The sequence below is a fragment of the Equus quagga genome, chromosome 6, assembly GCF_021613505.1.
Source record: "Equus quagga isolate Etosha38 chromosome 6, UCLA_HA_Equagga_1.0, whole genome shotgun sequence".
NCBI classification, from domain to species: Eukaryota; Metazoa; Chordata; class Mammalia; order Perissodactyla; family Equidae; genus Equus; species Equus quagga.
In genome coordinates, this window is record NC_060272.1 from 120,601,395 (window position 1) to 120,628,169 (window position 26,775).

General features: G+C 38.2%; 1 protein-coding gene across 2 annotated transcripts in view; it reads left to right on the forward strand.

Annotated features, from left to right (window-relative positions):
* Positions 1–26,775, forward strand: part of FOCAD (focadhesin) — a 270,438-nt gene that overhangs the window by 5,570 nt on the left and 238,093 nt on the right. For both annotated transcript variants that reach the window (XM_046664479.1, XM_046664480.1), the window contains exons 2-3: positions 22,036–22,124; positions 25,138–25,212. In XM_046664479.1, the coding sequence (XP_046520435.1) occupies positions 22,068–22,124; positions 25,138–25,212 (132 nt within the window). In that variant the 5' untranslated portion in view covers positions 22,036–22,067. The remainder of the gene's footprint in view (positions 1–22,035; positions 22,125–25,137; positions 25,213–26,775) is intronic.

The window sequence follows — 26,775 nt, forward strand, 5'->3', positions numbered from 1 at the left end:
GACCATGGTATCAGAGTCCAGAAGGTTGGGAGGAGGGAAGGCTGCTTGGTGAAGAGGGAGGCAGGTGACTGAGGGTGACAGAATGTTTCTGAAGCATATGGCTGGCTTTGAAGTTCCAAATGAAGGATGTCAAGATTTGTTGAAGCTTCCTGTTGTTAACTTTTACCCACCAAATCACGATAGTTTCTGTTATAGTAGGACAGCAAGAATAGTATGTACTGTTTCTAAAGTTAAAAATAACGTATATATCTCCAGTGAAATTTGCGTTATTTGTCGGAGAAAGGAGAGGCAATGACCTGTTTGCTTTTATGCACCTCTTGTTGGCCTTTCGACTTCCAAAATACTTTGGCGAATACTATTCTTTACATGTGACAACTCTCATCTATTGTTAGGATGCCTGGGAGGTTATGTGGAACACTTTTAGGTCAGTTCCGGGCTCAGAGGTGTGAAAGTGCCTTGATGCTAATGAGAGTTGCCATGGACAGGGGAGGTGGGCATACCTGCATTTACCTCTGATTTCCCTCCTGTTATTTTAGGACCTAGAGTCTTGTTGAACAGTTTCTGGGTTTCTAAGGACAACTGCTCACTCACACATAAGCTCGTGCTCCTTTCACCCACTCAGAGGTTTGATTCCAGCATCTCTCTCCGCTGCAAGATTACATTTTCCCTCATGATTGGAATATTACCTTCAGTATATAAACATGCTGTTGTTTCTCCTTTCTTAAAAAGTAATCACTCTTTCTTGACCCCATTTCCCCTTTAAGCCACCACACAATTTCTTTTTCCCCTTTATGGCAAAACTATACTCATATGTCCAATTATTTTTCTTCTATTCTTTTTTTTTTTCTTTTGTAAGGAAGATTGGCCCTGAGCTCAAGGAAGATTGGCCCTGAGCTAACAGCTGTGCCAATCTTTGTCTTTTTTTTTTTTTTTGAGGAAGATTAGCCCTGAGCTAACTGCTGCCAATCCTCCTCTTTTCGTTGAGGAAGACAGGCCCTGAGCTAACATCCACGCCCATCTTCCTCTACTTTGTATGTGGGATGCCTACCACAGCATGGCTTGCCAAGTGGTGCCATGTCTGCACCCAGGATCCGAACCTGTGAACTCCAGGCCACCGAGAAGCAGAACGTGCGCACTTAACTGCTGCACCAGCAGGCTGGCCCCTGTGTATTTTTTGTATGTGGGTTGCTGCTACAGCATAGCTTTGATGAGCAGGCCACTGAAGCAGAGCATGCACACCTAACCACCACACCACGGGGCTGGCCCCTCTCCTATTCTTTCTTTTTTTTAATTAAAAAAATTTTTTTTTAAAGATTGGCACCTGGGCTAACAACTGTTGCCAATCTTCTTTTTTTTTTTCCTGCCTTATCTCCACCCCCCCGCCGTACACAGTTGTATATCTTAGTTGCAGGTCCTTCTAGTTGTGGGATGTGGAACGCCGCCTCAACGTGGCCTGATGAGCAGTGCCATGTCCGTGCCCAGGATCTGAACCCTGGGCTGCCGCAGCGGAGCGTGCGAAGTTAACCACTCGGCCACGGAGCCGGCCCCTCCTATTCTTTCTTAAACCCAATTTAATCAGGCTTTCTCCCTAAGCACTCTAAAGGAATTGCTCTCCTCAAAGTCGTGAATGACTTTCATTTTGCTAAATCCAAAGGTCTGTTTTTTATCCTCATCTGTTACTTAAGCTCTCAGCATTTCCACCCCCACTTTACTGAGATAAAATTGACACATAACATTGTGTAAATTTAAGGTATACAACGTCTTGATTTGATACGTTCGTAAATTACAAAATGATTACCACCACAGTATTAGCCGCTACCTCCATCCTGTCACGTAGTTACCACTTCCTATCAGCATTTTTTGAAACAAATGATCACTCTCTGCTTCTTGAAACACTTTCTCCCCTTATTATTAGAGATACTGCAATTCTTGGTTTTCCTTCTACCTCACAGTTACTTTTCAACTCCTTTACTAAGGTTTTTTCTTATCTTTCTGACCTCTTAACATTGGAGTGCTCCTAGGCTCAGTGATTAGAGCCCATACTCCTGTTGATCGTGTCAATCAGTTTTTAAATACTAGCTTTAAATACTAGTAATACCCCCTATTCACTCCCAAATTTATATTTTCAGCCTGGACCTTTTCCATTGAACTCCAGCCTCCATATATCTAGGTGCCTACTCAGCATTTGCATTTGGATGACTAATAGAAATCTCAGACTCAGCTCCTGGTTTCCTCCTTATACCTGCTTCACCTGTGGTCTTCCCCAGCTCAGTTAATGCTAACTCCATCCTTTCCATGACTCAGGCCAAAACCTAGGTGTCATCCTTGACTCTTTCTCTCACGATCCATAAGATATATCTAGAATCTGAGTACTTCTCACTACCCAGTGCTCTCACTCTAGTCTAAGCCCCCATTGTCTCTGTCCTTGTAGTTACAGTAGCCTCTGTGTCAGTTATCTATTACCATGGAGTCTCAAAATTTAGTGGCTTAAAGCCGCAATCACTTATTAGGTTATGATTCTGGGATTGGCAATTTGGGTTGGGCTCGGGGGGGAGAAGGGACAGTTCTTTTGCTGATCTTCCTGCCCTCGCTTATGTAGCGGATGGGAACGGGCAGGTTTGGAGGCTTCAGCTAGGACAGCTTGTCTCTGCTACACGAGGTCCGGTAAGCAATGCCATGCTTCCTTACATGGTGGTCTAATGGAAGCAAGAGAGTGAGAGGAGGCTGCATGGCCGTTTGAGACCTAGACTTAGAACTCCCACAACTTCACTCCCCCCGCTGTTGATCAAAGCAGGTCACAAGGAAAGCCCAAATTCAAGGGGATGGAGAAAGAGACTACTTCTTAAGGTGCATGCAGGAATTTGGGGCCATTTCTTGCAATTCACCATAGCCTTCCACTTGATCTCTTCTGGTCTCTCTTCGCCCTCTACAGTATTGTCAGCAGAGCAGCCAAGGTGATTATTTCTAGAACATGAGTTAGATTTCTTCTCTCTTTTGCCCAGAACCCTCCAATGGCTTCCCATTGCTACCCAAAGTAAAAGGCAGTCAGTGCAGTGGCCTGTGAGGCTTACCGTGATCTGACCCCTCAGTTGCCTCTCCACCTCCATTTCCACTTCCTCTCCCCCTCACTCAGTAAATCTGCCCGGTTACAGCCTCTTAGCTGTTCCTCAGACATACGAGGTGTGTTCTCACCACGGCTTTTGTGTTGCCCTTCTTTCTGCCTAGAATCCTCTTTGCTGAGACTGTGGAGTCATTGTTCACCTCCTTTAAGTCTTTGCTTACGTGTCACCTCTTCAGCCTTTCCATCACCATCCTCTTTAAGACTGGGACCCCTTTCTAAAACTACCTAGCCCCCTTCCCAGGCTTGCTTTCATCCATAGCACTTATCTTATAAACTGTTGTATCATTTACTATTTTGCTTGTTCTTGTCTTCCCTCCAGTAGGAATGTAATCCTCTACAAAGGCAGAGATTTTTGTCTGTGTCCCCAGTGCTTAGTAGAGTGTCTGGCACAAGATAGGCATCTAATAAATATTTGTTGAATGAATGAATGAAAGGTAGGTTTTTGGTACCAAACCTGTTCCAGGCCTGGGTATTTCTTCCATGTTTTATGGGAATGCTCTTGGAGCAGATTCTGGGCTATTGTCTGAGGAGATTCCTGGTCTCTTCTTGTGGATGCTTTTGTGACCCACTGTTTTTATAGAGGTCGGCTAGCCAAAGTGTTCCTCCCTAGGCTCTTCATTCTTTGAAAGAAGAGTATCGTATTCTCCAATCAACTGTATGGAATGCTAGCTCTTTAGGTACTTAATAGCAACTTCTTCACTTTGAGTTGTAACTCATAACATTTTTGTTCAAAGCAAAGCTGAAACAGTTAATATGTGAAAGGAATAGTCTAAGACAGAAAATTTCCAAACCTCTTCTTAACTGTTGGACCTATTTCTTATTGATAACTTCAGGTAAGAGAGATATTTTATTAGTCAAAATAGAGCTATTTGAATTTTAATTTATAGCATAAACTTCTTATAAAATGATTCTGAAACATGAAGCTATTATAATGAGCATAATGTTTGAAATTAGTGATTATGAATAAAAATGATAGTCTCTTCAATGGCTCAGCCTCCAATTTACTTTTGTCTTTTAATTGTTTTGTTGCCTCCCATCAAGGAGATCTTCGTTCACACAGATTAGTAGTTGCAAATGGTAGTATATTTGTTTAACAGTTCACATTGCAATCTTACAACCTCTAGTTAGTTTTTTTCCTTTTTTTAATTCTTGAAAACATTCTATTATGGAAAATTTCAAAGACACACATAAGTAGGGATTGTAGTAAATGAACTTAGTTTAAACAAACAACATTTTGTTGATGTTGTTTTATCTCTCCTCTAGCATTTTTTGCTCCTTTAGCTTTTTTTTAAAAAAGGTAATTATCTTTCATAAGGACTTTTTATTTTAAATATAATTACTATGTCATTATCACACCTGACAAAATTAACACCAATTCCTTAATATTATCTGTTACTCAGTCTGTATTTCAGAATTTCTCATTTCTGCCAAGAATGTCTTATTACAGTTGATTTGTTGGAATCTAAATCCAAATAATGTTCCCAAATTATATTGTTATTATGTCTCTGAAGTCACTTATACTGTAATAGTCCCTCCACCACTTCTTTTTCCCATGTCATCGATTTGTTGAAGAAGCAGAATCATTTGTCCTGTAAAATGTCCCACATTTTGAACTTAACCTCTTGCTGTGCAGGTGGTTTTCTTTACCTTGTTCTGCTATTTCTTGTGTCTCCTGTAAATTGCTGGTTAAATATAGAGAGCTGTGTAGACCCATTTTGAATTCTTTTGGCAAGAATATTCCTAGAGGGTTCTGCGTATGTGATGTATTCCATCACATCGTGATGACACAATGTCTGGTGTGCTCACTTTTAGTGATGCTAAGATGAATCAGTGGGTTCAGGTGGGGTCATCCTGATCCCTCTATATAAAGTTCCCATCATCCTTTAACCTAATAGTTTCAGCAACAATTGATGATTCATTCACAAATCAATTATATATTAACAAAGTGACTTCATATCTTTAAAGTTCTTTTTAAAGAAATGAATACATTTTAATTTTCTTCACATTTCTGTTTACAGTATCACTTCACAACCAGTTTTTTCCCCTCCCTCCTCCCTGAATCCTACATTTACCCACATTCACAATGCTTTCAGAATGTATTGAACATTTAACATAGAGCCAGGAAGGAGATATGAAATGGAATGGATAACAGAGGGTGGGGAAATGGGGAAGTGAGGATTATCTACCCACCTACCTCCTAATTTGCTTGCTTCTCCTCCCTCCTTGTCTGTCTCTATCTCTGTTTTTAGTTTGTGAGATTTTAAGTCGTTTGAGATAGCTAGGGCTTAGTGGGCCCTTGTAGGGATTGAAAAATGGATAGGACGGGGCAGGTGTTGACAGCAGCCTTGGTATTGGGTATGACTTGAATGTAAATCCAGGCTGGAGCTAACATACAAATTTTAACATTTATTGTGTGTAGTCAAGATTGGCTTCAAATAAAATTGAGAAGTGGACTTAGCTAGTACGCTCTGCTCTTAGCACCCTTTTGTCACGTAGCCTTTCCTTGCCGACAGGACAAAAGTAAATTGTACCCCAAGGACTTAGGAGACTCGTGCATTGCTGCATTGTTTTAAAAACAGGTGAATGACTCCTTTAGTCTTCTGCATCTCAGTATATGACTGCTGCTTTCTTCCAGTTGTCTGAACCAAAAATGTGGGGGGCATCCTTCACTCTTCTTACATTCCACAGCCAATCCTTTCGCAAATTTTGTCAAAATATATGTAAGGTCTGACCTCTTACCATCTCCACTGCTATTCTCCTTGTCCAAGGCAATATGGTTCCTTGCCTGGATTATTGCTGTAACCTCCCAACTGGACTCCCTTTTCCATCCTTGCCCTCTTATGGTCTCTTCTCCAGTGAAGCCAGAATGATCTGTTAAAAATGACAGTCAAGGGGCCGGCCTGGTGGTGCAGCAGTTAAGTGCACATGTTCTGCTTCTCAGTGGCCCAGGGTTCACCGGTTGGGATCCTGGGTGTGGACGTGGCACCGCTTGACATGCCATGCTGTGGTAGGCATCCCACATAGAAAGTGGAGAAAGATGGGCATGGATGTTAGCTCAGGACCAGTCTTCCTCAGCAAAAAGGTGGAGGATTGGCAGCAGATGTTAGCTCAGGGCTAATCTTCCTCAAAAAAATTAAATAAAAAAAAATGACAGTCAAGTATGCCATCCGCCTGTCCCAACTCTTTAGGACTTCCCATCTCACTCACTCATATAAGTCCTACAGGGGCACAGATAGTCTGGGCCCCTGCTCCACTCTGTGGTCTCTTACTGCTCAACTTGCTCACTTGCACCAACCACACTGGTGTCCTCGATCATCCCTAAACTTGCCAAGTGTGCTTCCACCTCAAGGTTGTTGCCCTTAGTGTTCCTTCTGTCTGGAATGCTCCTTATTTCCTTCAGGTCTCTGTCCAAATGTTGTTATATCAGAAAGGCCTTTCTTTATTCTTCGACAGATGCCAAAACGTAAAAAAAGTCACTAAAATTTGTGTATTGAGGACAAAAATTTGTGGTTTTTTTAGGTATGATGTTGTATATGTATTTGGAAAATTAAAAGAAAAACCTTTTGTACTGTAATTTAAGTAATTTGAAATACCTACAGTTTATAAAGTTTCCATTACGCTAATGAATAAGTTCTAGAGATCTGCTGTACAGCGTACTGCATATAGTTAACAGCACGGTATTGTGTACTTCAAAATTTGTTAATTAAGTTTTCTTACCACAAAAAAGCAAAAACCAAAGGACACAAGGAAACTTTGGGAGGCGTTGCATATGTCTATTCCCTTGGTTGTGGTCATGGTATCACAGGTATTTCCCTGTGTCCAAACTCATCAAACGGTACACATTCAATATATACATTTCTTGGTATATCAACTATACTTAAACAAATCTTTCAAAAATACTCTACTCTCTCAACTGAGGCTGACATACTTGATTAAAATGAGATTGGAGGAAGTTGAAGACAATTTTTCTCAGGGACAGATGGATTAATCTGCTGGCAAATGATTTAGAATCAAGGTAATTCTGTTAGCTTACTTGTTTGGAACTCTGCAGGACTATTATAGCTTCTAATAACTCGAAGGTGTGACTTTCTCATTAAATAGCTCTTAATAAGCAGTGTAATTGGATCAAGTGAGACTTTTTTATCTTGGTCTGTGCTGTGCTGAAACTGCCTTTTTAGACAATGATAAAAGACCATGGTTTTAAGTAAATAAATAAGATCGCTATTTTTTTTTTTCTGGGGAAGATTCACCCTGAGCTAACATCTATTGTCAAGCCTCCTATTTTTGTTTGAGGAGGATTCACCCTGAGCTAACATCTGTGCCAGTCTTCCTCTATATTGTATATGGGTCACTGCCACAGCATGGCTGCTGACGAGTGGTGTAGTTCCATGCCTGGGAACCAAACCTGGCCTGCTGAAGTGGAGTGTGTGAAACTTAGCCACCAGGCCATGGGCTGGCCCCTAGATCACTAATTTTTTTATTGAGACTAAAAAACTGATCTTAAGTTTTTATTTGAAGAGAATTAATAATTTCTGTTTAATGTGGAAAAGTAACATAAAAGTCCATTGCAGGGGAAAAAAAATTAAACGTAGCAAATATAAGGAGGAATGTAATGAGATATAACCACTCATCTTAATATCCAGAAATGAGCTTGTTAACATTTTTGCATATTTACTTTTTTATGTCTTTACATATATATATATTTTAAACTTTGTTGTGTTGTGTATAAAAATTTTTCAATTTTTATTATATGCATTTCTTTACATTATGAAAACTCTTCATAATGTTGTTTTACATTACTGATCAATATTTTATCTACATATTCCTTAGCTTACCTTTTAGATCAATAAATCAATAACTTTACACAAAAGATGCTTGCTTTTCAGCCTTTTGTGTACTTAGACTTAAAGGATGCATGCCACGCTTTGGGATATAGCCAAGAAGTGCCAACTGCTAAGACGGAATTCTCAGTAAGTGGTACCCTGACTGCCTACTCCCGTAGAGTGGGGTGGTTTCTGACCTACCCCACACTTTCAGCTTCTTTGTGCTTAGTTCCTGTGGAATTGAGTGTGGTGGGTGGGGCTTAGGGAAATTCTTGTGGTCCTGGGCACTGTGCTACTTCTGCCTATTTCTGTGGCTTTGCTCCTGGACTGATCTGGCCTTTGAGGACCTTTGTATCAGTTTGGAGGTAAGCCAGGCTGTGAGCAATTTCACAGCTAGTGTTTGAAGTTGGGCTAAGAGGCAGAAGTAGTTTTGAGGTTCACATGAAAGTCTTTTACCATTGGCTCCATTGTGAGTTGCTGGCCTGCGGAGCTGCTGCCTCTGTTCCTGTTCAGTCATTTCCTTCTAACATAGTGTTGAAAAGTTCCATTGAACCTGTACATATGAAAATTGTGTGTATTGATTTTAAAATTTGTGAAATTAAAAATAGTTCTCATGAGGAGCCACTTGTTCCTCTTCCTCCTCCTCCTTTTTTTCTTCTTTTTCTTTATTTAAATATAGTTCTTAAATTAACTGTTTCTGAAAGGCATCTGTGCACTATACTCTGCAAACTGGATATCAGCATTTCGTTCTAGAATTCTCGTCTAATTCTTGAGCATGCTGCTTGGTGTCTCTGTGCCAATGTGAAATGATTTACTAAGGATCTGGCCAGGATGGTTATGAAAGTTAACTAATATCTGATTATTAGGTACCCTACAAATAAAAACAGCAATGAATAATGGTTGCTGTGTCATAGAAAATTAGTAAATGTTACTTCCTTGGGTAATTACAAGTTTAAAATGCCTTTTACTCCAGTGGGAAATACACAGGGGTGATAACTGCAGCTTTTTAAAGGGTTGTAATACATTGCAGATTAAGAGCATAGCTATGATAAATAATAGCTGTCAAGTGAAGCATTCATGTAAAACTTACGATGTATTCAAGTAGCAAAGACCCATTTTCCGTCTCTATTAGATTCAGCTGGAAACAGTGACGAATTAGTCTTGTGAGCTTTTGCATGTGTTCTTTGACCTTTTTATTTTTTTTTAAGAAAATGTATCAAAATGAATAACTGTAATAAAATCTCACTAATCTGGATTCTGCTGATTTGGGATTTGGATTCGACTGAAGTTCATCTTTATATGACCTATACAAACGTTATCTGCTTAGTTAAAAAAAGAAAGGCTGAGAGAAGGGGGTATGTCTAAAAAGAACTGTTTTCAAACCCTAAGTGTGTTGATAACTGAAATCAAGTTACTGTATTGAAATTTGAAAATATAGTTGTTACAAATTCATTTTTCTACTTCTGGTTATTATCAATTTATTTTGGTCTTTGTTTCATGCGTCTTAATTAGTGAGAAAGATATAGATATAGATTATCTTCTATTTCTCACTTTGTGTTTTGGACAGTTGATCTGAAAACAAAGTAAACAGAATTCTGATTCTAACACTTTTTTGCATCTATTGTGTATTAGGCACTGTGCTAAACATAGTAACTCAAAAAACATTTATTAACTGCTTATTACATGCTGGGCCTTGCAGTAGTGAACAAGACTTGGCTGCTTCCCTCAGGAAACTTAGAAGTCCAGGAGAGAAAAAAATAATAATAATTAAAAAAAAAAAAAAGAAGTCCAGGAGAGGAATGCAGCAGGCTTGGTCAGTGAGGACCCTTCCTGCTTGAGATGCGGCTTCACTGGTGTCTGAACAGGTGCAGCTGCTCCACGGATGGAAGCTGGCCCCTTCATAGTGAGACGAGAAGATCTTCTACATCTTGAGGACTCATGGCAATCCTCTCAGAGCCAGAAGGGCTGTTAGAAATTGTCCGAGCCCAGCTCTGCAATGTGGCCCCTCTGCACTAAATCCTCATGTTCTCCTTGCCTGGAATGTGATGCCAAGTTGTAGTTCAAGCCCTGTTCTTGAGACAGCTGCAGGAACTGAGAAAAAACATGCAGAGGCTTCCTCTTGATCTTCCTGCTTCTGGACATTTCTTCCAGAACATTCCACTGTTCTTTCAAACTCTATGTGTTTACAAGTGAACTCATCCACACAGAAATTTCTCTGTCTCATTGAACTGTGTTTTGAACTGTCACATGGTGGGGCTACCTGCCAGCCAAGCATTCATTTGTAGCAGTGTAGCTGTCTGTCTGTGTGGTAGTGTTTCAGTAATCATTTGGGCAAATAATTGCTTTCATCTATTTCAATGCGTATTTATTTATTTAAAAAAATGGAAAATGTAAATATGAAAGTGTTGATATCAGTGGCAAGAAGTGTGGACTTACTGGAGATCAACACTAATTGCCATGACGAAAGTAGCCAATCTTTATCCTTTGTTAGATGCTCATGGGACTTAACCTGAGTGGTCAATGATGAAATAAAAGTATAAAATCAAAGAACATATACAAATGTGGGAGGTGGATTGCTGATGATGATGCCACAAATGAGATTTAAGTTTAGATTGATAATTTTTTTCTTTTGTGCTGGACATGGAGCACTTCTTTAAATATGTAACTTTTGCATGTTAGACTTGATCACATGTTTCAGGATTGCAATACATGCAAAGATACAGAGCTCTTTGCATATGCTGATGAGCTGCTTTGGGAACCTGACTTAGCACTGTATATCCAAACCCAGGTTTTTTTTTTTAAGGATTTGCTTGATTCCCTGGGATACAGCAAGATATAATAGCAAAAACAAGGTATTGCATTTAGGCTAAGATTAATAATAGCTAACATTTTAAAAATGTTTGTTATGTGCCTGGTTCTGAGTGAAGAGCTTTAAGGAATTATCTTAATTTCACAAAACCTATGTGTCAACTCTAGTTTATAGAGGGGTAGCTGAGAATGGGGGCTTTGGAGACGGACTGCACAGTTCATATCCATGCTCTGCTTCTTACATAATTAGGCAATTAATTTTGACTTCTCTTTGCCTCATTTGGTTTTTCATATGAAAATGAGGATAATAATAGTACTTGTGTCAGGGGTTGTTTTGAATATCGGGTGAGAGAATGCATTTAGTGCTTCCCCAGTGCCTGCCTGGCACATGGCAAAACTCTCAATAAATCCTGGCTATTAATACCACAGTAGAACCTCAGGCAAGTTTCTTCCTCTCTGAGCTCCTATTTTCTTATGTTGGAAATGGAGTTAATAATATTTACCTCAGAGTTATTCTGAAGGTCCAATGGGATTAGTTACTTAAGATGTTTTGTGGCATGCTTGGCACATAGGAGCTGTTTCATCCAACTTGGTGCTCTAAATCCTGTGTCATGCTTTGTGTTTATTTTATTGAACAGCTACTTGTTGTATGCTAGGGTTATAATGGTCAAAAAGAGAGACCAGGTCCCTGCCTTCAAGAGTTTGCGTTTTACTGGGGGGTGGAGAGGGGCAGCAGAACTGAGTAGACAACAATCATTTGAGATTGCGATAAAAGCTGTGAAGGATACCATAGTGGATCACTACAGGTAGTGGGTGGGGAACTGCTTGAGGCTGGAGGGGTAGGGAAGGCTCGAGGGAAGACGTGAAAGGAGAGAGGGGTCAGCTGTTTGAACGAGAGCAAGAATGCTTGAGGCTGAGGGGCCTGAGAATTCCAGACCTGGACGTGGAAAGAGGTTGAGGGGTTCACGGAGCAAACTGGAGGTCATTGTGGCTGAAGCTTTCTGACTGAGGGAGAGTTGTGAGTCCAAATCATGTGGGACCTTTTGGTTGTGGTAAGGAGTTTGGAATTTATTACAAAGTGCAGTGGGAAGCTATTGAAAGGTTTTCAGCAGGTGAGTTAGAAGTCAACTATATTTTGAATGGGAATCTCGTGTGTTTTCTGACCTTGGGGCTGGTGTCTTATTTCTCCAGCTGGCGACTTACATGCAAGATCTCACCCTGGTCTTTGATTAGAAACGATTTGCTTATCACTAAAACTCAGATTCTTTTCTATCAGTCATCTCCCTTGCCTATCCCACGTGGTATCAAGGGAGGGAGGAAACACAGATTTTTAGAGTACCTACTGTGTCAAGATGCTCTTGGCTTTCAGGTACACTTCATATTCTTATTCACACCACATTGTGAGGCAGGTGTCCCCATATTTCACCAATGAGGAAACAGGCTTCAAGGTAGTAAGTGATTAACCTCAATTTTAATGGCTAGTGCTGGAGCCAGGATTTACATCCAGGTTCATGTGTCTCCTGCCTCTAAACCCCATGCACTTTGCTCTCTCTGTCAGTTTGCTCTGTCATTGTGAGGGTAGAGCAATGTAAGAATGTGAGCATAATCAGATTAAACATGTTTTCTCACCTTCACGATGGACAGTCTTAGGGTTTGCAAAAAAATGTATGAGATTGCTTCACAGTGCACTATTCCTCTTATTTATCTGAACGTTTTCAGATGGTTCTTCTAACAATATGGTGTTTATGCTGTTTTTGTGATTGTGTGCATTCAGGACTAGAATATAGAGGTAATCTCCATGTTCATCTTGGGCTACATTGATGTAGTTAACAGTAAGGAAATTTAGTATCTTCTTGTAAAATTCCTTTTCTCATTTTACCTTCAGCTTTTGTTAGTACTAAGAATGCAAGTTGAAATAGCTCAACTATTCCATCCTACATGAATTTAATAGTATAGTTTTCATGAAAAATAAGAAATGAGGTTGATTGGTCAGTATGCAGCGATCAAGAAAAATGTTGCCATTTAACTTGTAATCAGTCTACATAATTCTTTTGAAGAGTAAGAGTTTTTATTTTGGTGTAAAATTATTCAGGAGTCTATATGGGAAAATTATAACGGTTATGTTTTTCCTTTAAAATGGAGGAAGTAAGTTTTTAAATAGTCTAAAGTTAACTCAAGCTATTTAGTTAAATTACATTGACTCTTTTCAATATTACTCTTTCCATAAAGCATTGGTAAGGCAGCTAACAAAGTAATCTTTTATCATTTCTAAAAGTTTCCTAGTTTGTTGCTGCTGACCTTATGGCACCTGTTAATGATACATTTCTACACTTGATTTTATCATCATTAAATCATGATTAAAAAATTTAAAATCATTTTATAAACTTATCATTTAATGATTTAAGTTTCAGAAAGTCATATCCTCTGTTTCTAAAGAATGAGTTAGGATCTGAATAAATATTTTCATATTTTGGTGACTTTATTCAAATTATAAAAACATGTTCTTGTGAAAAAATTAGAAAATAGGAACAAGCAAAAATAAAAATCACCCATAATTTATATTTTTGAGGCTTTTCCATGTATATATGTACCCAGACAACCTCGATTTGTATTCCACCTTACTATATGACCTTGGAAAGCTGATTGAACTTCTGTGCCTCAGTTTCTTTTTCTGTAAGATGAGTTCCTATCTCATAGGGTTATTGTCAGGGTTAAATGAGTTAATACAGGTAAAGTGCTTAGAATATTGCCTGGCCCCTAGAAGAACCACATAGTAGGGTTTTGAAATTTATTTTTTTCATAAGCAACAGAAATTTAATGCTCACAGTTTTGGGGGCTAGAAGTCTGAGATTAGGGTGCCAGCATGGTTGAGTGAGGGCCATCTTCCTGGTTCACAGTTGATGACTCCTCTCTGTGTCCTCATATGGTGGAAGAGCTAAAAACTTTTTACTATGGAAATTTTCAAACATATGTAAAAGTAGAATAGTATTATAAACTCCAATATACCAGTCTGTTATCAACATTTTTTTTTCTTTTAAAGATTGGCACCTTAGCTAACAACTGTTGCCAATCTTTTTCTTTCTTTTTTGCTTTTTCTCCCCAATCCCCCCAGTACATAGTTGTGTATTCTAGTTGTGGGTCCTTCTAGTTGTGGCATGTGGGATGCTGCCTCAATGTGGCCTGATGAGTGGTGCCATGTCAGAGCCCAGGATCCGAACTGGCGAAACCTTGGGCTGCCGAAGTGGAGCGTGTGAATTTAACCACTCGGCCACGGGGCTGGCCCCCTGTTATCAACATTTAAACATTCTTGTTTTATCTATCATGCCCTCTTTTTTTATTCCCTTGGAGGTAGACTGGAGTATTTTATAGAATCCCAAATGTCACATACTTACCCCGTAAATACTTTGGTTTGTACCATGTTAATATTTGTTAAGAAGTAGATTATTTTACAGAACCAGTGCACAAAATTTGAGTCATTTTTGAGGGGAGGATATACAAGTAAAATACCTCCAAAATACATTCTGTAGTTTCACTAATTTTTAGTTAACTGAATGGTATTTGATATGAGATTATGAATATGGAGATTTTAGCCATTCAGATTAGACATTTATTCATCAGTAAAATTTTTAAAATGATTGGGCATCAGTTTTTTTATGAATACACTGTAAAGATTATTTTGTATCAACATAAAATATTTATTTTAAAAATGTACTAAGTAATTTGAGTGTTCTTTTGGTGGAGCAAAAATATTTACAAATTGTACAAGTGGAAAAAAATGATCTCATAAAGGAGCTAATGTTTTTAGCAATCCAATATGACTTTTATTGACCTCTGTTGATTTTTTCCTTGTTTTAATGGTTCTGTTTTTCCTGCCTATCAATTTTATGGACAATGACATGCTATTGCAGGAAAAAGAAAAAGTCCCTATGCTAACATAAAAGAAGCCAGGGAACAAGGCAGCCTCCACCACATTTCCGCCATCAGAATCTCACGTGCACCTCGTTATAAAGGAGCTAATTTGAAGACTTCTTTGAAGACTTAGATTGGATACTGTAAAAATTCTAGAGATAAATGTCCTTATATTTTTAAAAATAACTGTTTTTCGTCTGTAGTCCTTGGTATATTTAGCATATACATACATACAAATATAATGACACTTAAAAAAAAAGATTATTCAAGAATAATTGGAGAAAATATTGTTACAAATCAGACATTATTGAAGTTGGTGGTTTTGTTTCTACCTTTAGTGCCTGGTTCTCCTGGACAGCAATCAGTTCTAACTTGGAATTTCCTGCCTTTGATCTTATTTTAGACTCCCATTTCAAAATCTATGAGTAAATAGCATGTGATATAACTGGGAAGGAACTAAATTGTAAAGGCAGGAATTTGATTGCAATTTGATATGTTTTAGCAAATTGCAACCGGTGAGATCATCAGAACTCATAGTCACCTAAATTTGCTCAGCACTTGAATTATAGATCTTGAAATGCCTGGGACGTGATGCAGTAATGTGGAACATGCTGGTCATGCTTCATGTTACTGATGGTCGAGGGAAACATTGGGTTGGAAGTCAAGAAACCTCTTCTCACTCCAACTGCCAGGGCAATTTACTTTTTTGGCAAGTTGCTTAACCTCTCTGACATTCAGTTTCTTCATTTCTCCAGTGAAAAAAATTGTGGAAGGGAGATGATCTCAGGTTCACTGTTTTATCAAGGAAGTACTAGCTACTGCAACAAAGAGATCCCAAAATGCAGTGGTTCAAACAAAGAAGTTTCTTCCTCATGTGATAGTTGGAGATCCAGGTATGCAGTTTTGCTCCAAGCTGTCATTTGGGGATCCAGGTTCCTTCCATCCTGTTTTTTCAACAATGTCTAGAGGCATCATCTTCATGCACATGATTGGATCTGAATTATTGTCAAGACCTGGTTTCAGCTGGGAGAGAGTGGAGGAAGCAGGCTCTAGCCTGGAAGTGGCACGTCCAGTCTGCTTAAACGCCCTTAGATAGAACTTGATGACATACTTAGTCATCCCTAAGCATACCTGTGGCCAGGAAATGTAATGAAGATGGTCAGGCTACAGTTTTATTAATATAGAAGAAGGGGAGCACAGATACCGAAGGATAGTTAGCAGTCTCTGCCACACCTATGCACTTTCTGCTTTCTCTGATTATAATAGTGACCATGTGGCTCTGTCGTCCCACTTAGTTGCCCCCTACCTTGGCTTGATTTTGAAATTACTGGCTGACGTAAAAGTATTTTCTACTCTAAGCTTAATTTAACAATGACTTAGTGTTCTCTTTGAGAATGTAATGATTAAAAATTACTGTTTTCTTACACTTGTCTTTAGTGTTAAAATCTTTCCATTGTTATTTCCCCATGATCTTTCCATTTTTATGAATCATAGTTAGGAGGGCTCTAATGGTCTTGTCCTGTTAATTTGAGAATACAGGTGGCAGCTGATTGTGAAGCTTTTGAAGCAAGAGCTGAGGCTAAGCTTAAGTTTCTAGCAGGTGTCAGGATTTAATACAGGGTTATGAAACAGAACCCAGATGTGAGATCCTGGCAGATAGAGAAGATGTGTAGAAATACTTAGGGATCGAGAGGTGGTAGGTGAGAAGCTAAGCAGGCAGAAGGACAAGGGATATATAAATATTGGACAGCAGAGCAGTATGGGTGGCTGAAAAGTATAGAGTTTTTCTTTCTAAGAGACAGGGACAAGTATCTAGGAGAATCTGGAATGTACTTCTGGGCCACAGTCTTGATAAACTTGTAAGATTAGCTCAAATTTATTGATGGTGCTCATCAGCTTTTCTATTAGCCGTTCAAAAAAAGTAATAGCAAAGAAAAAATTGTCAAAATATGTGTTTAAAATCTTCAGGCTGATGGTCCATAGCTTAATTTGTTGAGGAAGAAACTAAATAAATACATAACTGATAATTGGGATAGTTGATAGTGTTAGAAGGAAAAAAGTCCTAAGTTTTGTGTCTGAAACATAGGGTCCCATTAATATGAATGTACTATATATATTTTATCAGTCTGCTGATGACATTGCCCACATAAACTGGCTTCAAGAATGTACTGTCTACACCCTGACTTTACCTACACTGCTGCCCTGTTTCCTGTATAGAAATTTGGTAGTCAGCAGTGCTCAAAGTCAAGTCATTCTCTTGAAAGACTTTCTCATACACTCCCCGCCACCCCCACTTCCCTGCATAATACCTCTCCTGGGTTCCCATACCACTTGTGAATATAATTAGATAGGTTTAGTCTTGTTTTTCAGATTGTGCCCTTCATTTGAAGTTTGACACTAAGCACTTCTTTGTGGTATATAGTCATATATTTTCGTATCCTAGAGAAGCTGTTGAGAAAGTCGAAAACCTAAGGTGCTTTATCTGTCTACTGCTCCTTTATTACCTCTAGAGGACAGCTGATAGATTTGTTTTCTTGGAAGTATTCTTATGGGACTGAAACACCTTGGCAGATAAGATGATAATTGCTTAAGTTAAACAAATGCTTTGATTCACTTGGAACTTAAAGACCTCATTAAAAATTCTCTCTCTGATTTAGATTTAGACAGACAAAACAGGCACCCTGACAGGTTGGCGATAAATCTTTTAAAATCAAACACTCTTTTGTCACATGTGGTTTATGGAGCATATTGTGACTGGTTTCCTTTTAACAAAGAATGGCATGCTAAGAAATAATATATAAACTGTTTTCTTTAATGTATAAAATGCTCAAGGGAAGTTGAGATTAAAAATAAAGTAGGACACATGCTACACTGCCAATGCTAAAGCAAACACGTGTACTCTTCTTTGAAATTCCCGAAAAGAATAGGATGTTTTGATACCTTGAAAGGCCAAATGGTTGTGATTAACCTTGAAAAATAAGTCTCCAGCAGATGGAAGATACTTGCAATTCATAGTCCACGGATAGCAAATCAAAGATGATATCAAATCTTATTGTAGCTTGGGTAGTGTTTTTGAGAATGGTTAATGGCCATTTGTTAGGAAAGATAAAATCACTGTAGATTTAAAAAAACGTATTCATTCTGTAAAGTGTCACACTGAAATAAGGGCTGTCTTGTAAGCTTAGATATTTGTCATCTGTGCTTAGGTAATTTTGATGAAAACAGTGCTCTTGTACTCCATTGGCCCACCTTCTGGAGACAGTCATCTCTCTGAATGGTTCAGCTCCTTTGCTGCCATAATAAGCTATTTGCCTACGCAGATACTCATCTGGTCCCCAAAGTATTTTGGAATTCCAGCATTGTGGGCCTGGATCAGAGAGTAGAGCTCCACATTTTCTTCTATTTAGCTCTATCACCGCTGACATTTGGATAAGTCTGTTCTGTGATGCATCGATAACCATCTGCTTCTCTGCATACTCTAAAGTCTACTTTCTATTGAGTTAGATTAGACCCTCAGAAAACTCTGTACTTGGACCCCATTAGCTGAGACTCTTGCTGAACTACATGTATGTTATGCCCATGGCTTTATTCAGGGTTTGTTTAAAAAAGAAGTAATATAAAATTTCCTTTTGCTTTATGTTATTGAGAATATTGCTTATAATAGCACTCTGTATTCCATCTATAAAGCCTAATGTGAGAAATTTCCTTCAGAGTTTAGGGACACAAAAAAATTTATTTTCTTTGATAAAGGATACTTTTCCATCTTATAGATATTGAGCAATGTCTAATTTACCTTTTTAATGTAGTTACTTGTGTCTGAAATTACAGGGAAAATTTGAATGTCAATTGTGTGTCAATAAATTGTATAAATTAATTAAAAAAATAGTCATTATGTAAACCAGGAGTCAGCAAACTGTGGCACACCTGCCTCCTGTTTTTGTAAATAAAATTTTATTGGAGCAGAGCCATGGTCATTTTTTTATATATTGTCTGTGGCTGCTTTCATGCCACAATGGCAGACTTGAGTAGTTTCTGTCTGACTCTACAGAAAAATGTTTCCAATCCATTGTAAATAGTCACATGATGGTCTGGGTCAGACCAAATGCAATAGTACTAAAGGAATGTGAAGCAAGGTGATTACTATACGATGTGGCTACTTAGGAAAGAGAGGATGTGCTGTGAAAGGAATTTCATCTTTAAATAGCAGGAACATGTAGAGAAGGGCGTTTTATGTGGGAGAGAACAGCATAAGTAAAATCCCTTAGGAATGAGGAGATTTTGAGTATGTGGGACTATTTCAAAAACCGTTTTAGCAAGATTGGAATTAGATAGCAGTGAAAATGAAGTTGAATGGGTGAGACTGTTGTTGGTGGGCTTAAAAGCTAGGAATCTGAATTTGCGTTTAATCTGTCAGGGTACTGAAAGCCCACTATGAATTCTTCACAGGGAAATGATGTGATGGAAGTAGCATTTTAGGACAGTTAATCTGACAGCAGTTTGTGGGATGAACTCAAGCTTGGAGAACCCTAAGACTCAGCGGTTACTGGAGTAAGCCTGGCATGAGGAACTAAGATGAATATAGATATGGAGAGGAATGGTAGACTCGGAGATGCTGGAAAGAATGCAGCTGACATTGTGACTGACTAGATTTAGAGAATGGTTGTGAGAGGAGAATTTGGAAAAGATCAACTGAAATGTGAACAGTTTTTATGAGAGAAAATATGTGTTTTGTTTTTGACATCTCCAATTTCTGGTGTTTTAGAGCCTTGGAGAGTAGGGAAGTGTTTGGAGGTATGGACTAGACGAAGGCTCTGGGGGAGTTTACATGAAAGGAAGAGAGCACAGGGCAGAGAGGCTTGGGTTGCCTTCCTTCTCAAGGAAGATGGAGTGTAAAGAGCAAAGTGGACAAAGGAATAGGAGGACTTGGGAGAGCAGAGTTCCCCGGTGTGTATCCTAGGAAAGGCTTCTTGCATAGACTGTTAACAGATATCCCTTGAACAAAGGGTGCCATGGCCAAGTAAGTCTGGTAAACTCTAGTTTAAGCAAAGTTAAACTTGCTTTAGAACCTCTCAGATTCTTTAGTAATATGGGCCATTATTTCTATCTCCAACCAAGATCTGTTTCTCCAAGTGTGGATTCATGTATCCAACTTTCTACCCGACATTTCCACTTGGTTATCTGTTAGGCATCTAAAACTTACCTGTCCAAAACGGAATTCCTTGTCTTCCCCCACAAAACTTATTTCCCGATTTCAGTTGATGGCAACTCTGTCTTTTCCTTTTAGTAAAAAATGCCATGTAAGTAATATATCACTTATTTTCTTTAATGTGTAAAATGCCCAAAGGAATTGAGATTAAAAATAAAGTTGCTCATATCAAAAACCTTGGAGTCATCCTTCATCCCTTTCTTTTTCCTCTTTCTCATCCAATTCATTAGCAGCCACACTGGCTCTACTTTCAAATATATGCTCTGCCTGGTCCCTTCTCACCTCAAGTGATTCTGTTCAACTCTTACCACTTTTTTCTATAGTAGTTTCCCATTTCACTAAGGATAAATTTATCAGTCCTTCCAGTGGCCTGCAAGGCCTTTTATGATCTGGCTTCTAGTTGACTCTCTGATTTATCGTTCTCTTCCTCCTTTACTCTGCTCCTGATTCATCTCTTTCTCTTTCTGGAACAGAACTTAGGCGCTTTATTAGCTTAGGGCTCTTGCACTTACTGTTTCCTGTGTCAGTGGCACTTTCCCCCAGGTATCTGTATGGCTAACTAACTCTCAAATGCCACCTTCTCGGAAAGATACTTTGACTACCATGTTTAAAACAGAAAATGTGTCCTTGCTCTATTTCTCATCCCCTTCACTCTATCTGTGTTACTTTTTTTTCCCCACAGCACTTATCACCTTCTAACATATTGTATTTAAAGTGATATTTGGTTTTTTATTTACTGTCAGCCTCTTCCTACTAGACTGTGAGCTTCATGAGTGTAGATATTTTTGTCTGTTTTGTTCACTGATGTAACTCAGGCACCTAGAGCAGTGCCTGACACTAGAGCATAGACACCTAATAAGTGTTTGTAAAAGGAGGGACTGAATCTTTAAGATGGCAATGTATGTCCTCATAAAGTCCTTTTTCTCCTCCCATGGAGATCTCTTTATCCTGGGTTTCCCAGGGACACACTTTGGGAAATTCTGCTGTGATGTCTGTGGAATTCAACAGAGAAGAAAATTCCAAGAATGGTGAAATTGACACAACTGGGAAGTTGAAGAAATTTTGACCTCTTAAGCGAGTGAGTAGATTAGATAGGGAGCGTGGTTTGCAGTCGTAGATGTTTCAGTGCTGTGACATGTCAAATTCAAGGGAGTAAAGTCGGACATAGCTGTTGAAGAAGAAAGCTAGGCTAAATTGTCCATTCAGGGAGTTTAGCTTTGGAAGAAAGGGAGGAAAGTTGTTAGAAAGAGCTACAGATTCAGCACAGGGTGCCTCCATTTTTGAGCTCAGGAGAGCTTGGTTTTGCTGCCTGTTATTTTTATAGGGTAACCTAGAGTACTGTATTGACATACATTTTTTCTTAAGTTATATTGTAATAAATAGGTGACCTAAATCATCTTCTTTTTGAAAGTAGTGTAATTTGATGGGTTCATTGCTGCGTGGGAATTGGATAAATTGGGATCGTTAGGAAATCCGCTTATTAGTTCTGTGCCTTCAATTTACCACCTGCCCTCCTCCATCCTTTTTGCATGCTTCTTTTTTTTTCTCTTGAGAGCCCAGTAGGAATGAGAGGTGTGATGTAAATATCAAAAATTGGTGCTAATTGCTTGCTTGTTCCTCTTTTAGGAGACCAGCAGTCTGTGTTGATGTGTGAGTTTCTAGGTCATTTCTGTACTTCCTGAAAAGGCTCACCTAGGCTTTACACTTGTCACTAGCAATTGGATTAGTGCTAAAATGAAAGCTTGTACCAAATTGAGCCATAGTTTAAGCAATTTTGTAAAGTTTGCTTCTTTCTGCCTTAGAAGTTTTGATCCATAAAAGAATTAATTTGTATTTCAAACGTGTGGTTGAACTTATAAAGTCATTTTGTTTAGGCTTGAACTTTTGGATTTTTTTTTTTTGGTTTCTGTAGTGTGAATTCGTCTGTTTCATGGTTAGCTCTAATGGGAAAAACCAAGAGCTGTTGGGTATTTTTAGTTTATTTATCAATCATGGCGTTTAAGGCCTGAAGCGGTTAGCAGGGAAGGATATGCCAAGGATTACTCTGCCGAGCCCTGTGCTTTAATTCCATTGTTGTCTTTGGAACGAATAACGTTCATGTTATTTGAGGAATAATTGGTTTGAACTCCTTTTCCGGACTAACAAATATTCTTTTGTTTTGGTTACAGAATCTGCGTACATACATGTAAGAGAAGCAAAAATGTCAGATGATATCAGGAAAAGGTTTGAATTTCCAAATTCTCTTATCCAATCACAGGTAATTTTATTTATTTATTTTTGCCTCATGGTAACAAGTGAACCTTTTTGGTGGATCATTAATTGAACTTTATATTTTAATATTAAATATTTTATTCTTCTAAATATAGAGATATATATTATTTTATTAAACAACTTTTATGTGAGTTAATTTGAAAATTTATATTTGACACAGGAAAGTAAATATTGAAATTGGCCAATCTCAGCTTCTATTTATATCATGCTTTTCTTCTTAGAGATAATAAAACCTTGATTAACTATGATGCCTCTAAATATGTATTTTTTTGGTCTATAATTTATTTTTGGGAACAGAAGTAAATGGTTATATGTCTACAGATTATGAGAGAGTAATACTTAAAATATTTAATATTTAAAATATTTAAATATGTACAAATATTAAGAATAATAGATTTTTATAATAATGAAAGCCAGTTAGTAAAATATCCTGGATTAAAAAACTTGGTCTGGGGCTGGCCTGGTGGCGCACCAGTTAAGTGCACATGTTCCACTTCGGCAGCCCGGGGTTCACAGGTTCAGAACCCGAGTGCGGACATGGCACCACTTGGCAAGGCATGCTGTGGCAGGCATCCCACATATAGAATGGAGGAGGATGGGCACACATGTTGGCTCAGGGCCAGTCCTCCTCACTAAAAAAGGAGGATTGGCAGCAGATGTTAGCTCAGGGCTAATCTTCCTGAAAAAAAAAAATTTTGGTCTATGTACTGACTCAGGCAGGAGATTGTGAAAATTTATTTTAGAGGGCTTTTCAATTATTAGAGTTAAAACAAAGATGGTTTTCTGGCTAGCCTTCAGTTAACTAGAAGCATTCTGGTTAATCAAGGTACCGTAATAGTTTACTGTCTTTTCTTGTGAGAGTGAAGCTAAGGGACCAGCAGAAGCCTGTCTGAAGACTTAACAACCTACAGCGTCTGGGATTCTTTCAACAGTTAACTTCGGAGATGCCTGCTGTGGGAATTGACTTAGCTGGGTAGTGGGGAACCCTTCCATGAGGAGTAGAACACTCCTTATGCAAGATTCCCTTCTACCTGACTGGGTTGGAGTCATATCCTGTGCAGCACAGGTCCTTACCATGAAGAAGAAGATGAAGGCTGGAAGGATACTGTCCACAAGTTTTATTTTTCTGTGCCTGGAATCCCTTCATTAGCATAGACAGTCAAGAAATGCCTGTGTGTATTACTGTTAAATTAAGTGAAAAGTATATGTGCGTTGTTTAGTTTAGAATGTCAGTTTAAACTATTCTGTTATGGAAAATTTAGGTAGCGATGTAGGCTGATTTGTCCTTGGATTTTGTGTTTTAAAATAAGTTTAGACTATATTCTCTGATTTTAGAAGGATAAATTGAAAGGGAAATTAGAGAAATTGAACCTGGTGGGCAGTGGGGGATGTTTATCATTACGCCCATTTTCTTTTAGTCTTTTTTCTAAATATGAAAGGTAGTTTTTTGTCCTTGTTTTGTTGCATATTGGTTTTATAGGTTCTTGCAATTGTGCCCTGTTCTCTGTGAATATATCTTATTGTTCTTTTGTAACCACTGCTCAGTGTTAGCACCATGTTTCATTGATTCACACACATTTTTTCCACACTTTAATATCTTTGAAATTGGGCTGCATCTAGTAATTGATGATAGCAGTCATTATACAATTGGTATTGCCTGCACAATTGTGAACTTGGCCATCATTTTCCAAATGAGTCTAAGAGAGCTCTTTCATTAATATAAAATCAAAATTCTAAATTGTAAGAAGCATTATATAACATTGAGTAATTGGCAGCCTTTTTTTCTTTCTTAGTAGTACATAAAATAAAGGTACGTCTTGTGGTTGATGGCTAGTTACATTCAATGAAATATGGTATATTTTGTAAACAGGAACCAAACTATTCACTGGCCTTTAATTGTTGTTACTATCCTTCTAACTAGGAGGTAAGAGACAGTTAATTGAACTAATCATAATATTCATGTAAATGAGTGAATTGTATTGCAAAACTGAGAATATCCAGCATTGAGGTCTTAAGTCATTTCCAATGTGTGAAATACAGAAAGAAACGAAGAAGTGGGTGCTGTGTTTTTATTTATGTGCGTTTCTGGAGACTTTGCAAGACTGACAGGTATTCATAGCTATATTATACATTAGTCCCAAGTGAAGGACCAACATTTGTCACAGTTGCAAAGTTTTTCCCAACCCATACACAGAATGGGTGTCATTGTTGCTAGCCTACGGCTTGGCTCTAAGACAGCAATGCTGGGAAGTGCTGAAGAACTAGGAGAATGAGGTGGAGGTAGCAGGAGGTAATGATATTTATGTATTTATGTAATCAACACTCCTGTAAGAGTCTTAGATTTAATTTTGGGCTTTTTGACCAAAGCAGGATATAGGAAAATTTTAGAGATTTGTAAGACTGAAAGCTTATTAAAAGGCTGAAACCTATGAAAATATTACAAAGAAATTAAATCATAGAGCCTAGAGAAAGAGAATGGTCATGGTGGGGGGAGACCTGTTGGTTCGGATCTGTGTGGGCCGTAGTCATAAAGATGGGGATGAGTTTTCTCCATCTTCATTAAGGGCATGATTGATTTCATTTAGATGCAAAGATGATTTTAAAAGCTGTGGAGTTTCTCATTTGTCTCATGGTTTGATGGATTAAGCAATCTTAAGTTATCTTCTAATGCTAAGTGACAGCAATTTGAACTGAAAATCCGACAATTTTCTTAACATCTATGAGCTGTAGTTTGCTTATTGAGATTAAAAGTTGGGATAAAATGCTTACTTTGAGGATTATGATGATTCATAATTAGGATAATTCAGTGCCTTCTACATGGTACATATTCAGTGAATTGGATTTTTTTTTTGAATGGGAATTTTCTTTATTACCAATTAAACTGTCTGGCATACTCATACTTCTGTCAACTAGTATTCATATTAGTTACCTTCAAATGCACTATTTGGAGAGAACTAACTTCTGAGGGAATATATTCATTAAGTTTGTTTGTTTTTTAGGCTGTGGGTCACCTTATTGCTGCTGTCCTAAAGGAAAATGTTTTTTCAGACAAGATTCACCAATCCACAAACCAGGTCTGTATTTAACTTTGTGCTATAGTTCTGTTCAGCTCTTGCTGCCAGCTGGATCACATGTATACATCTTTCGTTTCCCTCACAGTTCAGGTCACTGTAGAAATGATTTCGAACTGTGAGAAGTTCATTGCCTTTTTTTTGGTTTGCCATATTTTCTACCAAATTCTTTTAAATTTTAAAATTTGTTACAACACACTCCAGGAATGAGATACGGAGGTGGTGAAGGGGAGTATTCTTATGGCTATTAATGAAAAATAACATGAATGAAAGGAGGGCAGGCATGCTTTAGAAAAGGTTGATAGGGTTACCTCTGAAGGCATATTTATATTTAGTAGAGAAAGTGAACAGAGTGGCTCTGTTTGGGTGTAGGAGATTTCTCACGCTTTAGGTAGCCCCAAATGTGAGTTCTAAGTTGGAAAGGTCATACATTGACAGTTGGAGCTGGAGGAAAAATTCTGCACCATGCGTAGGGCAGGTGAGTGCTAAGAGTTGAAGCAATGCCAGCTTTACTGAGCTGTATCCCACATGGGTTTTGGTTGACCAGTGGTGTCTATTTTGACGTGCTGGTTGGAAACTCTGCTCAAGTAGTGCTCTAAGGTAAACTCTGTGGAGAACACAGGAGATGGAAATAAGATATATTTTTTTTACGTCAGAAATAAATTGATTTTATTTCTCTCGCATTCCTTTTGATTAGCTGCTCCAAGTTACATTTCTTTACAGCTTCTGCTGACATGTTGAAGTAAGCTTACGGGCGTACTTCACTAATTGGCATTTATCTGGTGTTTGTATATAGTCATATAAATTAGCTTTTCAGAGAACCCTGAACTTAGTCTTGCCTATAATCATGTTATATACTCTAAGAAGATTTAGTGATTTTCCTTAAACTGTCAGGATTTATTGAATATCAAATTCCTGTAACTGAATGTTTCCTCTTCTATTAATAAATGAATGCTTACTTCTGTGAGCTCACAGTATTACCTGAGGCAACGGTTTATTTATTCATTTATTTTGTTTTTCTGCCTTAGTAATGGAGTAATGACATTTAGAACTCTTTGTGTCCATACAGGTGAATAAAATTTCCTTCTGAATAAAAGAAATGGAATATAAATATTCTTTTCCTGCAGTGACTGTTAAATGTATTGTTCTGTTCTAGTGAGCTCTAAGATTGCAAAGGATCTCAGAGCCAGCTACCGTGGGAAGGTGGGCACAATACAATCTGGATTGTCATTCTTTTAGTTATTCATGGGAACTGGGGAATGTTAATTTTTTTCTCCAAATTATGTATTGCCCTAATAAATTATGTCAGGAGGATGGAAAAATAGCTTCATTATGTGTTCTTTAAGAAAAAAACTCAAACCAAAAAACATCCCCCAAACCATGTGGACTTAACCCACAATATATCCAAATATAGGTTTATCATTAGTAGTGAACCTTTTTGTGGGGGATATGGAAGTCATGGGTTCCTGAGAAAGTTATGAAAGCTAGAACCTCTGCTTTTATAAGATTTTTCAATTTAAAGAACTTGTATTTATTTATGTGCCATCCCAGTGCTTTTCTATCAAA